Raw genomic sequence first — 18295 nt, forward strand, 5'->3', positions numbered from 1 at the left:
TTTATTTTTTTAATGTTTTTTATTGAATTTATTGGAGTTACATTTCTTAAGTAAGGACTGAAAATTAAATTTAACCAAATGGCTAAAATTAAACGGACTGACAATCACAAAAGTTAGTGAGAATGTGGAGCAATTGAAATTACATTGCTGGTGGGAGCGTAAACTGATGGAACTACTTTAGAAAACTGGCATTATCTACTAAAAATAATGTACTTCTGGGCCTATACCCAAGGATAATGAGTGTTCATGTAAAACTCATGTGCAAGAATGTTCATAGCAGTGTTATTCAGAATAGCCACAAAGTGAAACCAAACCAAATATCCATCAACAGTTGTATGGATAAATTAATTGTGTTATTGTTCATTCAATAGGATGCCATACAGCAATGAAAAAGAATTACCTATTGCTACATTGCAATAATATGGCTGAATCTCAAGAGCATGATGCTGAAAGAAAGCCGTCATCACAGAGTGTATAGCATATGATTTCCTTTACATGAGATTCATAATCAGCCAACTGTAATCTATGGTGATTGAGGTCAGAATACTGAGTACTGGTTCTGTTTTTGAGGAGATATGACCTGGAGTGGAACACAAAGGAGTCTGTTGGAATACTGAAAATGTTCTACACATTGATTTGGGTGGTTATTATATGTATGTATACATATTTTAATGTTTATGGAGCGAATTTTAATGTACTTTATTGTAAGTTATTACCTCATTAAACCGTTTTTAACAATAACTGAAACTAAGTAGTTTAAGGAAAGGGAGGACTAGAGGCATAGAGCATATATGAAAGAAAACACAGCCTAAAATGATTCTTACTGACACAATTATTTAGAAGCACTTTAAAAGGAAAAGGACCATTGTAATGAGAGGTGCTTTTTCGGTTTATGTACATATCCAACTTTCTACTTTCTTCACCATTTCAAGCATATATTTCCTAAGTATCAAGAAATTTCTTCTATGTAAAAATATAAAAAATGACTTTCTCCTTTTTCAAGGAAAGTATTATTCACATTTGGAAGCTAGTTTGGGGAACTTGGGCTGAGAGCACTAGAAGTTCCCCAGAGTCAGCTAGGAATTCTAAGGATCAAACGCCAAAGAATTTTCCAGCAGTTGCACTGTTTTCACCCCAACCCGCCTTGCTTCTGTACAACATTTCTTTAAAAATTCAGTAGCATTAAAATGAATTTTTGAACATGTTAGTAATCATCAGATATTATTGACGGCATTCTTGTTGATGATCAAAGTAGTAATGGAAGTAGATCTTTGGATAGCTGGCAATTGTCTATGGCATTGTTAGACTTGAACCTTCTCCCAACACTATATCTAGTATCTTATCATTTAACTAGCCTCTTCTTTAAGCCATCCCTACATTAGGTAGAATGGTCTAGGTTAGGCTGTGGTACAAAGAGGCACTCAAAATTCCATCATTCCATGGCTTAAACTAATAGGAGTTTTGCTTTGTTTTGTTTCTGCTGTCGAAATAGTCCTGGGCAGATGTTCAGGTTGGTGGAATGGCTCTCCTCCAAGATGTCATTCAGAGACCCGTGCTGACAACAGCTTTGCAATCCTTAAATCTGCCTCCCAGCGTTCCTAGCTGTGGACATCCCAGTCGTCCCCAAAGGAAACAGGGCAGGCCGAAGCCTGTGTAGAAAGGCTTTATGGGCCAAGCCTGGAAATGCTGCATGTTACTTGTGCTCACATTCCACTGGAGAGAACTTTGTCCGGTGGCCACACCTATTTTCAGGGGAGTCTGGAAAATATAGAAAGGCCAATGAATGTTTATGGACAGCGAGCAGCCTCAGCCACAAGAACACTTGCTCATCATCCCGAAAATCTGAAATGTTCTTAGGCCTCTAATGACAAAGGGAATCATCACCGGCACCAAACTTTAATGGCTTGGGTGTGTGCAGAGAACACATACGCACATTTTCCAGAACAGCCTATTAGAGCAAATTGGAATGAAGTGGTTTTCAGCAGGAAAGAGCAGAGAGATGCTATAGAAATATATGGAATCTCAACACAGACCGTGTTTTAAAGACTCAGACTAATGGGAAATTGAAGGAGCTGGGCCAGCTTCCTTCTTGGCATACAATTACTGTGGCAGTGTCTTCTAAAAAGAAGAAGAGACCACATCAAGCAACGGAATGTCAGTCACCAGACTATAAAAGTGGAGGCTACAGACCCGAAGCTCCTGATGCTGTATATTACTGTGTACCAGGTTAAAAGCTATTTATTTGGCTAGCATTTTTTAGCTCCTACTATCAGTTTGGATGTGGGTTTATATTTTAAACAAGAGGAGATTTGTTACCTAAAAATTTGGGTAACAAAATCAAGATATGGTTCCTACCACAAGCTCCCTGGAGAATGCAGAAGTCAATTAAAGTCAATTATTATCTAATAAAGTCATATGATAAAGAGCTGTAGGCACCCAAAGGAGGAACATCTGAAAGTCAGATTTGGGGATTGAAACATGCTTTATTTATTTATTTATTTATTTATTTAAGAGGAGAAAGAAAATGAATCATCAATTTTATTGTTCCACTTATTTATGCATTCATAGATTGTTTCTTTTATGTGCCCTTACTGGGGATCGCACCCACAACCTTGGCATATCAGGAGGATGCTCTAACCAACTGAGGTACCCAACCAGGACTGAAATGTGCTTCCTAGAAGAGCAGGCACAAGCTGCATTTTGAAGGGCCAACAAAGGAGAACAATAAGGACATCAATGGGAACAACATGTGAAAAGGAAAAGGATAAAACTCCTTGGAGAGTTGGGAGATTGCACTGAGAGAAAAGAGTGAGTTGGAAGATTTGCTGGAGAGAAGAGTGAGAGAGAAAGAAGCCAACGGTGAAACCTGTGAAGTGGGCCAGGGCCAGATCCTGAAGGGTGTGTGCACCGGTTACAGAGTCTGGATGCACCGGTTACAGAGTCTGGATTTACCCAGTGAAGGTGTTGTTCTTGCATCAGTCTTTTCAGATACTCCCTAACTCCCAGGTCCACCACGCTCTACAACTCGAGGTCAGCAACATGGATCCATAAAGGAAAAGGCCTGATCTTTTCCCCCACTCACACAACTTCTCAAACAGGATCATTTTCAGCAAATCAGTTCACCTGTTAACGTATGAGTTGGTTTGTGCTTGTGAGTTAGATGACTTACACTGAATGGCCATTGATAAGCATAATAAAAATATACTGTAATATAAAGCATAAGCAGGCGTAGATTAGGCAGCCAAGAGACATAAGCAAATTCACCAGCCTTGCATGTGTCACATAGACATGAATAAATGATCAAAAAGAGTAATAACAAAAGGAATGACACATTTTTAAAACCACAATAAAATATAAGAAATACCAATGGGATAAAATGATAGTATTGTAATCTTGGGCACTCTCCTGAAATGTGTGCTTCTCAGATTAGAGAGAAATTGATAAAGCTGGTGTCCTGGGCTCGGAATTGTGACCCTAGTTAATATTTCCACTAATGACCTAAAGAAGTGAACCCAGTCGGTCAAGTATTCTGATGACAGAATTGCCTTACGTTAACAGAAAAAAATAATTTACCAGCTGAGCAAACATTAAGAATGCTGGGGAAGTGCGGTAGCCAGCTAAATTAATCTGAAATGTATCTGCATATTATAAAGTACATGGTTATGAATAATTTTAACAGTATTTATTCCAACTTGCTAAGGGCTTAAAAACAGAAGACCTTGAACTCGGATTTTACATGAATGGATGCATTATTGCATAGTGAGTCGTGTATTGTATTTTGAAACAAGAAGCCAGAATCTCAACTTTAACATATTAGAATATTTTTATGTAATGAAAAGGTGACAAGCAAAAAGAGTAGTAGGCAAACCACTGACACTCCCCCATTTGGGGTATTACACAGTCCATCTTTCTAGTTTGACATTTGCTACAATTGGGAAAGCAAAACGATTCAGTGAAATGAGGGTGGACTTTCACATCCTGCCCCTCCCCTGCCAGTCAAATTAGCGTGGGCAAGTTACTCAATGGTTCTGAAACCCGGTTTCCTTCTCTGTGAAACAGAAACAAAAGTATGGTGTGGGAGTGTTGTGAGAATCAAATGAGGGTATGTGCATGTACGTGTTACACCTACTCGGAAAATGGTGGTGGTATTGGTGAGGAAGAGGGACAGTGCATGGGGAAGTCTGACAGCCGTGGGGCACCCAGCACGCTATGCTCTGTCCAAGAGCAGTGTTACGGCCTCAGTGTTCACTCTTCTGGCACCCTCTCCTTGTTTTTCAGTGTTTTGCAGACCTGCTACCTGGAGGCATGTAGCCTTGGCCTTGTGAAATTGAATATTTAGCGTTCACCCTCGTGCAGCACATAGTCGAGGGCAGCGGGGCAGACATAGGAGCAGGTAGCACTTAGGATAGTTTGTGTCAGAAGGGTGATGGCCAAGTGCATTGACTGCAGAGAGGAAGAGATGCTAACTCAGCTGAGGAGCGTTACAGAAAAAGGTTCTCGGAAGAGAAAACCTTTGGGTGGAAACTTAAAAGGTGAGTAAGAGTTACCATGTAGACAATAAGGGGAGGTCTTTCCAGGCAGAGGAAATGTGCAAAAATGTGGAGGTGGGTTTGCTCTGGTTTGGTTGGAGAATGGCAGCTCAGTGTGCCCAGAGTGTATGGTGCCTGCGGAGGGATATGGGCGAGCAGGCGATGGGCCACAGGTAGGCAGGGTTTTGGTGGGGGATTGTATATTTTAGACAAGAGGAGACAACATCCAACCCTGGCCAGCTCCTGACCTTTCTACTTAACGGCTATCTGGTTTTAGGCAGAGCATTTTGTACCTGAGTTTTCTCCTCTATAAAAATGGAACAGTGGTGAAACAGTGCTCGCTTTAAATGTTTACTCTTTTTTCCTCTCCTCGCCCAACTTGGAACACATGATTAAGTGAAATAAAGCAGAGGGAAAACTCTCTTCTCTGGGAACTCAAGAGAGAGTGGTCCGCGGTGTGGGCCCCACTTCTCCTGAATCATTGCTGAGATAACTATTTGATTAAGGTGTTCACCCACTGCAATGTTTTATACATTCCTAGAAAGTCACCCCGAGGCACTGGTGTGCTCCACTGTCCTAGGTGACTTTTGCACCCGTGGCCAGAAAGCATGTTATAGACCTGAGTTCTGAAGAGCAGAGTAGGGAGGAAACTTGGATTGCTTTCATTCTCTAAAAATGAGCATCTGAATAAAGGCTGCAGGGCATGTTTGTAGAAAGGGGTTGAGATTATATCCCCACACCATAGTGAGGGATCATTTCTAACTGGAAATAAGATCCCATGCCGTCCAGGTTTAACGGCTTCCAATGTTTTCCCACTGCTTCTAAGATAAAACCTAATATCCTGAGCATGTCTGCAAGAACCCTGCTCCAGGATGTGCCCCAACCCACCTCTCTTGCCTCATCTCATACCACCCTTCTGCTTTTTCTCAGCAACCCCACTACACTGGCCTTCTGTGACCTGCCGTCTTGCCCCCCACCCCAGGGCCTTTGCGCATGCTTCTCTCTCTGCTGGAGTACTCTCTCTCCCTGCTCAGTTAATCATGCTCAGTCCTTCAGAAGAGAGCTTATGCACTGCTTCTTTGGAGAACGTCTTCTCGGTTAGATTCTTTGGTAAATCATTCTCGCGTGGGACTATATGGCTTTCCTTCTGAGCACCTCACTCAGTTTGTTGTTATGCCCTCGCTGGTGTGAAAATGCCCACTGGACTTTCAGTTCTGTGAGGACAGAGACCACCTTCATTTTACTCATTGCTACCCGCTTGTAGAAAATAAATATTTGAATGAATGGTTTGAGGGAGGAAGACAGAGCCTTTTCCTGGGAGAAAATGTAATAAACGTAGGATTGCCGTTTTTCTTTATGTCATTCATAAAGGAAAGAAAACACTTAAGAAAAATACAAAACTGCTCTCAAATTATTTGGTTGTAGAGTAATATGAAGAAGACCTTTTTCACTGGCCGGGGAAGCCAGATTGAACTAAGAGGATGAATAGCTTTGGCTTCACCACATGTAGTTCAAGTTGCGGCTAAGAGGTAGAATTTCAGGTTAGGAGGAATAAGTACAGAGAAGTGCCCTGTCATTTTGGCAGTTTGAGACATTGCTCCTTTATCGGGTAAATTGCATTTCTGCAGCCTGGGGAAAGCAGGGTCGTAAAGAGGGTCTAATATGCGCGATCGTTTCCTGGAACTTCGAGAATCAGAGGAGAAAGGTGGAGCAACAGAAATAAAATTAAGAAATAAACAAAGGGGACATTTATTTGACTGAAGACATTTTAAAGGACCTTGAAAAACAGAGGAGCTCCACAAGATGTTTATGTAATCGAATGTAATTTATCTGGGATTGAAAGGAATAATAATCAAAACAGTTTTCACTTAAGTGCATCTGGAGGCATATGAAATTAGAGTCGCGAAGGTGGCCTCTGCCTGCCTGTGTCCTTGGTGTTCTGTCCTCAGGCTGCAGACGGGAAACGTGTTTCGGAGAGCGGGCATGGAGCACAAAATTGTAAATGAACTTGACCATAATCAAAATGCCCCACAGTGTAACATCCTCTTTGTTTGGCAGGGAAAGGGCTCACCATTTGGGAACTCAGCAGTCCATTAAGTATTTTAATAATCATTGTTGACACACAAAGCATATGGCCTTTCAGAATTCACTGGGTCAAGTGTTGAAGTCTTCTTCTACGTTTCTAAAATTACTTTACAGAAATTCAAACACCATTCAATTAGGGTACATTTCAAAGCATCGTAAGTCCTGAGCTTTGTGTCAGAAGCAAGTGAAATGTTTCTCCTAGGATAAAAGAATATCTCTGAATAACCAGTTCTGATAATGTAAAGGAAAAGGCATAATTCACATCCCACAAAAATATTAACTTACCTTTTTTAAAATATATTTTATTGATTTTTTTACAGAGAGGAAGGGAAAGGGATAGAGAGAAACATCGATGAGAGAGAAACATCGATCAGCTGCCTCCTGCACACCCCCGACTGGGGATGTGCCTGCAACCAAGGTACATGCCCTTGACCGGAATCAAACCTGGGACCCTTCAGTCCTCAGGCCGACGCTCTATCCACTGAGCAAAACCAGTTAGGGCTTAATTTACCTTTTGAAATGGCCTGGAAAATGTCTTCATTCAGTCACCAAATATGTATTCAGCACCTACGTTGTACCAGGTGGCCAGATGCTGATCATATAATGGTGATCGAGGTAGACATTGTCCTTGCCCCCAGGATCTATCCTGTGAGAAAGAGCTATTATTACTCCCAACTCGCAGTTTCCTACCTGGTAACTGCCTCTGCATGAATTAGCTGAGATGAATTAATATCTGGCTGACTTTCCCTGGTTAAAATATGATGCAATGATGCCTCAGATTGGAGGAAAGGGGTATTTTGATGTCATCATTCTTTATGTAGCTGCATTACATTTTAAAACAGTCAATTTTGTTATCAAATAACATATAGAACTAGAGGCCCAATGCACGAAATTCTTGCAAGGGCCTTGGCCCTCGCAGCCCCGGCTTCGTCTGGAAGGTCGTCCTGAAGGTCATCCAGACGGACGTTCTGCTGTTCGGCCGTTTGGTCAATTTGCATATTATGCTTTTGTTATTATAGATAACATATAGAATAGATATTCCTGAACCTTTTCCTGACCTTCACTCTGTCCCTGGATTACTAGATGGCTCAGGGATGGATGGAGAATTGCTTGTGTACGTACTCAATTAAAAAGATCTGAGCCCTGGCCAGGTGGCTCAGTTGATTGAAGTACCATGGAGTACACCAACATGTTGCGGGTTCCATCCCAGGTCAGGGTGCATACTGGAGGCTGCCGATCGATGTGTCTTTCTCACATCGATGTTTCTCCCTCTCTCTCCTTCCCTCTTTTTCTCTCCCCCTTCCTCTCTCTCTAAATTAAATAAAACATATCCTTGGGTGATATTTAAAAAAAATTTTTTTTAAGTTTATTAGTGGAGGTTGTTTTTCAGTCTGTATCACAATTCCCTTTTGCGGTACTCTAAATTGGATTTTGGAACAAAAAAAGGTATGAGTTGGTAAAAAAAATAATGTCTGTTGTTAATAGGATTGTATCAATATTAATTTCTTTAAAAAAAAACCACACTCACAAATGTAGCATGTTATGTAAGATGTTAACATTCAGGGAGGCCAGCTTCAAAGATCTATAGGAATCCAATGGGGGCAAAGGTTCTCCCCAGGCTACCCTGTGTGTTTCTGGACTTTTCCCCACTGTGGTCAGTTTGCAAATGGCTTGAGAGGAGAGGATTTTTTAATAATCGAATGAAAAATATAATTAGGATGGTGATTTTGCTCTGTAATCATAATGTCCAGTACTGTCGTTTTGGTCCTTTGGAGGCAAAGAATGGGTGTTGTAGGGTCTTCTTGGCTGCCTGGAATTTTCAAAGGTGTTTTCTTATATGAAAGAGATAAACCCAATATTGGTCTTTTCTAATGGGAAAATTTTAGCCACTTCAGAGTTTGATTGGCTCAAAGTGGTTCCTTTTACTCTCACAGGTACAAGCACAAGTACGCCTTGCCAAAAAAAGCTTTGACAAATTGAAGATGGACGTGTGTCAAAAAGTGGATCTCCTCGGAGCGAGCAGATGCAATCTCTTGTCTCATATGCTAGCAACATACCAGGTAACAAAGTGATGTCTGCTGCCGTGAACCAAGAATGTTATGAGGTCTAGAAAACAGAAAAATGGTGTTTGAGCTAAAAGTATGGTTTGGGCATTATGAAGTTCTGAATGCCTTTCTCATAATTTACTTCCTACATCTCTCCCTTCTAGTGGACTACAGTTTAATCAAACCAAATATTGGCTATTCCCTATACATGCACTATAATGCCCCACTTCCCTGCATTGGCATAGGTGGTGATTCCCACCTGAGTGCCCTTCCCCCCTCCATTGTTGCCCTTCCAAATCCCACTCTGTTTGATGTACTGGACTGTGTCATATCCTTCAGAAAGGCTCCTGTGAACTCAGCACCGATCCTGTACTTCTGGCACAGTCGCTTACTCCTCAGGCTGTCATCATTTAATGCCCTTGGTTGTCTCCCACTAACCTCGGGTTAGTGCTGTGTGTCCATCAACGGTACCATGAGCACCAACCGAGTGTGGGAGGCCACCCTCCAATGTTATTGGGAATATAAGCAATAATAAGACCAGATTCTCTGTCCCCAAAGGCTTAGGAAGAAAGTGAGAAGGTAAAATCTGACTATATTTTCTACACCTCAAGGACAGCACAGGGTGTGCTAAGTAAAATGAGTTCTATAAAATCTGACTGGTGTTTGAGGAGGGAGAAAATGAATCAGTTGAGGGATCAGAAAAGTATAGTTAACGATTCATGCTGGGTTTTGGAGGGTGGATCTGGAATGAGTACAAAGTGAATGGAGAGAAGAATGTCGCTGGTGGTAGAGCACATAAGCCACCGGCATCAGCGTGTTTGGGGGAGCAGGCAGGCACTGAGTTTGGCTGAAATACAGGGGTTCAGTAGGGCCATAATGGGAAAGGAGTCTGCCAGGGAATCATAGTTTGGAGGACCTTGACAGCCACAGGTGGCACATTTCTCTGGGGCCCATGACTAGAACTCGGCATTCGAAACTTTAATAGTTTTAATGTCTTTCTTTACAGACCACTCTGCTTCATTTTTGGGAGAAAACTTCTCACACTATGGCAGCCATCCATGAGAGCTTCAGAGGTTATCAGCCATATGAATTCACTACATTGAAGGTATGAAAGCTAGAGAGGCCATTAGAAAATCTTACGGAAAGTCAAGCCTCTTTATTCTAACAGACCCCAAAAGCAAAGTGAGAACTATGCCCCCCAGCAGAGACTTTAAAAAAATAAATCCTCATCCAAGGATATGTTTGTTGATTTTAGAGAGAGGAAGCGGGGGAGAGAGCGAGAGAGAGAGAGAGAGGGATGGAGAGAAACATCGATGTGAGAGAGAAACACGGGTCTTTTACCTCCCATATGTGCCCCAACCAGGGATCTAACCTCAAACTAGGTATGTACCCTGACCAAGAATTGAACCTACAACCTTTTGGCATATGGGCTTATGCTTCTACCAACTGAGACACCCAGCCAGGGCCCCCAGTGGAGTCTTTTTACTGCATCAGTATTCAAAGCTAGAACAATCCAAATACACAGGTTGAACCTTGGGGGGTACATGTTACTAGGAGACGAATTGTGGTGAACTCCAGCCTGAGGCTGGGTCCTGCTCCTTTCAAATGCTAGTTTGACATGGCTAAGGGGAAGAGTGTACAAGTCTAGTACACTCTGTTACTTTTTAATTATTAAATTCAGAAATGCTCACTTGAGAAAGTATTTTTTCTCCCTTACTTCTGGCAAATAACATTTTATTCTGTGAGTACCATCCAGTGCAGAAGTGGATTTTATCATAAGACTGTAGTAATATTCTCTAATTGAAAAAGCAACATCAAACGCAATGATTTCTCAACTCAGAAGGGATACATGCACATGTCTGGTTCCCAGTTTTGCAGCTGAATGTGCCATCATTTTGCTCTCTAATGGTTGCTGAGGGTGAGTGCATGGCAAGATAAGAAAATTATTTAGGTTCCACAAGGATTTGAAGAATGGTGAGCGGACACTGGGTTGCCAGGTCTTATCATTAAAAAGAAAATACCAGGAAAGAACTAGTTCAAGTTCACCTTGACATTACCTTCTTCCTGATATTTCAGGCAATTTGCGTCTCATCATCTTTCTTACTAACAAACATTAAAAAGCTATTTTTTCCCATTGAACACGTCTTTGATTTAAGATGTTTGTAATGTCATTGCATCTACAAAAATACTAAGACAGAAACCCTTTAAGTCCTTGGCCCTTTAAAGGAAAGTCCCAAGGGGAACCCAAGACAGTCTACTCACCTTGTGATGTACCTGACCTGACACCAGACAGGACCCCTGGCCATGGGGTTGGCTCCTCACAATCCCTCTGTCAGCAGGTCACTTGCTCGCTAACAGGCTGCATGAATGGATTCAGAATGTGCCTTTACTTCTGTCAGCTGGCCTGTGAGCACTTGAGGAGAGGTACCTTTCATTTTCACACAGTGAACCCGCAGCCTTCCTCAGCACATTGCAGTGTTGCCCCTGTGGGTAAGGACTGAAGCAGTTATCCCGACCAAGGCCTATTGATTAAAATTAGAAAAAGAAAAGAGAGGAACATAGTTATAAAGAATAAAGTGACAATAAATACGTACCTATCAATAACACTTTACATGTAAATGGCTTAAATGGTCCAATCAAAAGACAAGGGGTGGCTGAATGGATAAGAAACTAAGACCCTTACATATGATGTCTACAAGAGACCCACCTCAGCACAAAAGACTCAGACTAAAAGTAAAAGGGTAGAAAAAGATCTTTTATGCAAATGGAAATGAATATAAAAAGTTGGGTAGCAATTCCTTTATCTGACAAAAACAGACTTTAAAACAAAGACCATAATAAGAGACAAAGAAGGACACTATATAATGATAAAGGGAGCAATCCAACAAGAGGATATAATCCTTGTAAACATTTATGCACCCAACGTAGGAGCACTAAATATATAAAGCAAACCCTGATGGACATAAAGGGAGAGGTCAACAGTAACGCAGTCATAGTAGGGGATTTTAACACCACATTGACATCAATGGCTAGATCTTCAGACAGAAAATCAATAAGGAGCCAGCAGCCTTAAATGACACACTAGATCAGATGGATTTAATTGATATCTTTAGATTGATTAAAACTAGTACAACTCACCCTATTTATATTTCTTACACAGGCCTGAGCAGAATCCTATGGATTATTCTTTGATAAAGCAGAGAGGGAATGAATGTGCATCAGATTTTATTTTATGCTACATACAACTTCAGAGGTTGTCTTTTGAAAGACAATTGTGCATAACACAAATCAGCCAGGTAGAAGATAAAGTGATGCCTACCCCAAATATGACTTAAAAGAAGCTCAGGTGTGAGTTAATTGCATATAAAGAACAATATGAAATTGAATTTGTGCCTCAAGAATGGAAGAATCCTTCTGTGTTTCCCTGGCCTCCTGTGCAGAGGGAAATATGGCTCCTGAATTTTTGCCATGATATTTAATTCTGCTGAGAGGATCAAGCTGATTATGTTAGAGGACTTCTGGGCAGGGAATTTAGTGAAAGTTTGATGGCAATGGTTCAGGACATAATTGCAAATATTTTGGGCAGATGACTCTCCATTGCCTTTCACATCCCCGGAGCCTTCCTTAAATTATGGGTTAAGTACCAGTTTATGGTTTACTTGTAATACAAACTCAGTAGCAGTAATACATCTGTTAAGGTGTAATATGATTATGGTAATATCAAGAATGTTAAGTGTCCAGAAATCAACCAAATAAACTATGCTTTTATTACCTCTCTTGAATGCTATTCATTTAGACTCTCAAGCTAATGGCTAATTATTTTTATATGGATTCAAACCTGTATAATAGAATCCTGTTATTCCACAGCCCATCATTGCATAGACAGAGGTCCGTGCATTTCCTATTGTATGCCATGAAACATGAAAATGAAAACCATCAGTACCTTCTACATCGCCACCAAGCCTAAGGATATTACCTGACTTACTAACTCTCTTGCACTAACATATTTTTTAAACACATGCCTTATAGTTAGATTTTGATTTGATCAAGTCATCTTTTAATGTATGTAATTTTCTTCTGAAGGGCAGTGTATTTCCATAATGGATACTTTGACATTTAAATAGATATTTTCACGATTTATTTGTTCTCTGGATTTACCTAAGTAAATAGTCCCTTAACTGCCTTTTGGGTCTCTGGCTAGACAGAAGACGTTGTCTTTGGAGAGGTTTGCCAGGCTCGGTTAATGAAAAGCGACCCATTTGTTTTCTTTGCTGCGGGGTGTATTCTGAGTGTGTTGATAATTGTGCCACCGCAGCTGTATTTCCTGACTGTTAGTTTTATGCTTGATGAAGGATGATAATTAATGTGTTAAACATTCGGTGCATCCTGTTTGGAGGGAAGAGTCTTTTGCTGCAGAATTGCAAGGATGTAACTCAGGCCCCAGAAGTTTGTTTTATTGCTAATGAGCCTTTCTCTAGAAAATAGGTATAGTTCTTTTTCAAAATCATTTTATTATACACGTGAATTGAAAAATACCCATTTCACTATCTTGACATTTTATAAATATTTTGTGGTAATGGTGTGTGTGTGTGTATGTGTGTGTGTGTGAGAGAGAGAGAGAGAGAGAGAGAGAGAGAGAGAGAGAGACAGAGAGACAGAGAGAAAGGGAGGGAGGGAGAGAGAGAGAGGGAATTGCTTTTACTTGGGCCTGGTACAATTCTATTGACTCTACTTTTCGTGACATAGTCTTTTCATTTTAATTTATGATTTTTGTAGAATGTTAACTTCATGGCAAATTTAGCATTGAAATTCAATATTATAAAATTTTGTGATCTAATTATTTTAACAGCTCAAATTTAAAGTAGAGAGACTATTTCTAAGTGATTTCCAATAAAAGAAGCAATGCTATAATTTCACATTTTCAAACAATAAATATTTATTGACTCATTAACATGCTACAAAGCATATGCATTTTTGCATGCGTTATCATTAATGTGCTAATTTTATACCGATTCTGAGTCATCTGGAAATGTCTCTCACATGGTAGAAATTACCAAGTCATAGGGACAGGGGCGGAATGTTCCTAGCCTATCTTGAAAGCACTGTCCCTTTTTTAGAGAAAGTGATTTAGACTTAGAGTTTAAAGCATTATTTAAAAATCTAAATGAAATGCTGTCTGTAAGAAAGCAGTACCATCTTCAGTTACCAACCCTCAGATGTGGTCATGTTTATCTCATCCTTCCAGGATGTCATTTGCTTGCAAATGTCCCCATGAATCCAGAACAGACATGGGGCGGGGGGGGGGGGGGGGGCCGGGTTGGGACATCAGAAGTAGTGGCTTTTCTCCGGAAATTCTAAAATCCTGTTTGTGTCAGTGGCCTTGTGGTCCTTATGTGGCATGCTGGCATGCGGTTGAGTTCAATGTCTGCAGGAGGAGTGAGCACGAGACCCTTTGAAGAAGCAGCACTCATTCAGAGCTGGCAGAAGAGAAGGCATGTCTTCTGCACTTGTATTTGCAGGGAGACCAGAGTGGCTGTATTTAATGAAAATGCCTGGTAGCAGCGTGTCTGCCTATGATGTGCCCATTCCAGTGATTTGGAAGGAAAGCCAGGTTTTTTATTCTGGACACAGGGAGCCAGCAGACCTGGCTTTAAATCCAGCATGTCACTTTCCAGTTGTGTGGTGGTGGTGTTTGCAGTAACGGTGTCAGCCATGGTGGTGGCACCAGCAGTCCCAGTGGGGGTAATAGGGATGGATTATCAGGAATGCTGTAATCGCAAGCATGTCAAACTCGCGGCCCATGGGCCACATGCCTCATTTATTTGACCTGTGTTAGCCTTTGAGTTTGACATGCTTGCTGTAATGGGTCCAGAAGGCAGCCATTGGCAGTATCCTATCAACGTAGAAGTGCTAGTTGAGGTTGCCAGGTTCCGTAGCCCTGGCAAAGCTTAAGTTACTTTCTTACTCATCATCTTCACCCTGGGTGATTGGCATCGCAGTGAGTTTCGCAGGCAAAGCTGTGAATGGCAGTGGGATAGGAGACGTCTCAGACCTCGCCCAGGTAACCCAACCCACTCCCTCCCCGACTCCCAAGATGCTCCAGCAGCTCCTTCCCAACCCTTTCCTTCAGCCCTGCAGGCCAGTCTGGGCTCATCTAATACCCACGGGGGTAGGAGAGGGGCGGGGAGAGGGCAGGCCCGCAAATAAGAAAGGAAGGAGCGCTCCCACCCCTGCAACAGGGTTTATTCTAAAAATGCAGTTGGGCTTTGCAACAGACTCTTGGTGTGTGCCAGATTTTGAACTCTGAGGAAACCTGAATGTGAAAACCTAACTCTGAGCATGTTCAAAAATAACCACTGAAACAGATGTGCCACTGTTCCCTCCTGTCTCCTGGGGTCTAAGACGTAGCGCTGTCATGTGGAACATCATTCCGGAGACCAGAATGCTTTTAGCTTTCACAATCCAGAAATCCTCTTCTTCTAAATTTTGTTTTTCTCAGATTCGTATGCCTAACAGCCTTCTTCCACCCACCTCCACATTTCTCAGTTAATCACTTGAACATTTACCGACAAGCCACATGGCTCTGTAGTTACTTGCTTTGAAAATAAAGCCATAATCGTTTTTATGAAAATTGGGTAAATATCTCTGCAATGCTGTTTTCGTTGCCAGTCCCAACATGGCAATTACTCATGGCCGGCATCCAGGAGATCCTTTCAGACTTTCAAGTTTTCGCTCAGTGTCATTACTTTACACAGCATTTAGCAGAGCGATTTTTTTTTTTTCTTACCTAAGCTGCTCCGGGCCAGCTCATTGCAAACAGCAAACTGGGATGCATCCAGGTCACTGGGAGAGAAGTGGTTAGAGGGGTTGACCACGTCCACCGCTGACCTCTGAGGTGGGCAAGCCAGAGTCATCATTCATCCAGCTGGTCATTGTTCATCCAGCCCTTATGATGACGGATGTTTGTCCTTCTGGGCAGCTGGTCCCTCGGGTTCTCCTCACAGTTGGAGTTCTTCTCCACCCCCTCCTCTTCTCATTCCCTAAGTCTTCATCAAGGGGATAGGAAAAACTTACCATTGTGTGTGTGGGTGGTTCCTTTATGCCACGCACTCTGCTACGGGTGAGGTGTGGTAATGTCTGAGAGAGTTTGTCATGCTATGCGTGGCTCTAATGTACCAAGGTTGGGGATTCTAGTTAATTATACTGTTAGGTTCGGCATTGGCATGTAGAAAGTGAAGTGCGTATGTTATAGTTAGCCCTCAGAATAACCTTGGGAAGATGGGCATCCTCATCGTGTTTGCATGTTTCCAAGTGGAAATCGAAGCTCAGAAAGGTCTAGTAATTTGCCCAAGGCCACACGTCCAGGATGCGGGAGGTCTGGGACAGGCATGCTCTCTGCCATGTGGCATTTCTTCCAGGTGGCACTTCTGGCCATGAGGCAGGAGAGCAGGAGAAAGCAGAAGTGCCATCTTTAAAAGGTACAGATGTAAGGCCCTGGCCAGGTAGCTCAGTTGGTTAGAGCATCCTCCCGATCCATCAAGGTTATGTGATCAATCCCTGTCAGAAACCACCAATGAATGCATAAATAAGCAGAATAACAAATTGATGTTTCTCTCCCTCCCCCCCCCTATAATCAATAAATAAAGAAATTTTTTTTAAAGATACAGCTGCAACCTTCCAATTAAAAATAACACTTTGAAGTGTTTGCTTGTAGGCGAAAGCCTGTTTTACTTGTCAGCCCCTCAGATACCTGGGAACCTATGGTCTTTCCTTTAGAGTTTGGAAAGAGACCAGAGTGGCTGTATTTGTAAAGACACCAGAGTGGCTCTAGATCTTCTTGGCACTTCATATGAAAAGGGAGTTCGGTAAATGTTCTTGGCTTGGCTATTTAATACTATTTCTTAACTCGTAGAATTTGAAAGACCTGGACTCAAATATTGCTTCTACCTGTTAGTGGTTGAATGGCCTTAAGCACGTTACTTCACCTCTCTGAGTCTTTGTTTTCATATTGGGAAACCAGGAAAACACTGTTTGTCTGGGTTTTGTGAGATGTGTAAATCATTCAGTGCAGTACCTGACACAGGAAGAACCCTTATGACATTTAATTCCTTTGAGATTTTTAAGTCATTGAAAAGAAAGCACATTTTAAGTGCTTCCCATGAGCTTGGTACTGTGTGGAAGCATTATCTCAGTTCATCCTCACAATGTCCCAGGAAAGGTGGACTTGATATTAGTCCCATTATTCTGATGGGTAAACAGAGGCCCCAAGAGGGGAGACTATTTTCCATGTCACAGTACTACATAATCCACTTCCAAAGTCCATCTCTTTCCAGGACACTAGGATGCCTTCCCAGTACCACTTTTCCTTCTTATGTTAAAGAATAAGATTATGTAATTTACAATTGTGTTTATTTTTCTCTCATTTTACTCCTTAATGTTTTGTTCTATAGTACAATTCGAGAGTACCTTCTGGTCCTAGATTTATAGTGCTCCGCATATAGTGTCTTCCTAAATGTATAACTTTATAACTGCATGGGTGGGGAGGACGCGAGCTTCATGTCCAGGAATTGCGCGGCTCGTGCACATCATGTCCTCTGCTTTTGATTCCTCATGTGCTACCAATTATATAAACACAAACACACACACACACAACTGTGTCCAACATCTTTTCACCATGCCTCACTATTTTGAGCACTTTCATTTCCTTTTATGGACAATATTTGGCACCTTCATGTGCATACCAGTGTAATTAATGGGAAGGAGCCTAAGAAAATTAAACGTCGTCATTAAAGATTAGAGAAAATGTTATCCAATTGTTAAAGGCAAACATTACATTTGGGTCAGATATTAGGGCTGGCTGCCGGCCTGTTGTCTATGAAATTTGTTTGCTGGGTCGTTTTGCTTTCATTCAGATGAACGTGGCTCTGGCTTTTTATTTTCCTAATCTAGGAAGTAGTAACTCCCGTTATTATATGAAGCTGTTTCCTTTCTAAGACACTTCTGCAAGCCCGGGCTGTGCGTTCCCTCTGTCACGCTGATCTTATATATCATGTGTGTGCTTCCTGAAACCATTTAAGCATTGATGGAAACTATTAGCATGTCAGTGCAGCCTTCACAGAGAAAGGTTGCTTAGTCCAAAAACATTCTTTCCCCCTCAGAGAACTTTTCCGTTTCAGATGATGCTGTGTGGCTGCTAATAGTAGTGATTTTCACAAACAATTATAATGGAGGACCTAGTGGGTTTGGGGGTTAGATTCAGAATGCTTTGACATTTCATCTCTGGGCGTGGATTTGAATGTGGCTTCCATCAGCCGGTGATACAAAATAGTTCCATCTGATGGCTGCCTCATCTGTACCGTCAGCCAGGCCTCTTGAGGTTCATTTTGCCCGAGCAGGTGTGCATGTCACAGAGAAAATGCTGTCACCTCTGACTTTCACGGATGCTACAGGGTTAAGTGTTTTCAGCTGAGTTGTGGACTTTAATCTAGAGAATTCACCCCCACCCCAGCCCCCAGTTAGGCCTTTTACTTAAACCGTGGGGAGAGGTCCATCATGTAGAGTATCCTGTACCTAACAGTCACATCCAGGGGCTGATTTTGAGAGAGGAAAGGGGACATGATTTGTCCTCAGTGATGT

The 18295-nt window shown here is 41.7% G+C and overlaps 1 protein-coding gene across 6 annotated transcripts in view; it reads left to right on the forward strand.

Moving 5' to 3' along the window:
- The window catches only part of ICA1 (islet cell autoantigen 1), a 111299-nt gene that overhangs the window by 68075 nt on the left and 24929 nt on the right, over window positions 1-18295 (forward strand). For all 6 annotated transcript variants that reach the window (XM_079785379.1, XM_079785383.1, XM_079785380.1 and 3 more), the window contains exons 7-8: window positions 8549-8674; window positions 9666-9764. In XM_079785379.1, the coding sequence (XP_079641505.1) occupies window positions 8549-8674; window positions 9666-9764 (225 nt within the window). The remainder of the gene's footprint in view (window positions 1-8548; window positions 8675-9665; window positions 9765-18295) is intronic.

The sequence above is a fragment of the Cnephaeus nilssonii genome, assembly GCF_951640355.1.
Source record: "Cnephaeus nilssonii genome assembly, chromosome: 12".
Taxonomy (NCBI): Eukaryota; Metazoa; Chordata; class Mammalia; order Chiroptera; family Vespertilionidae; genus Cnephaeus; species Cnephaeus nilssonii.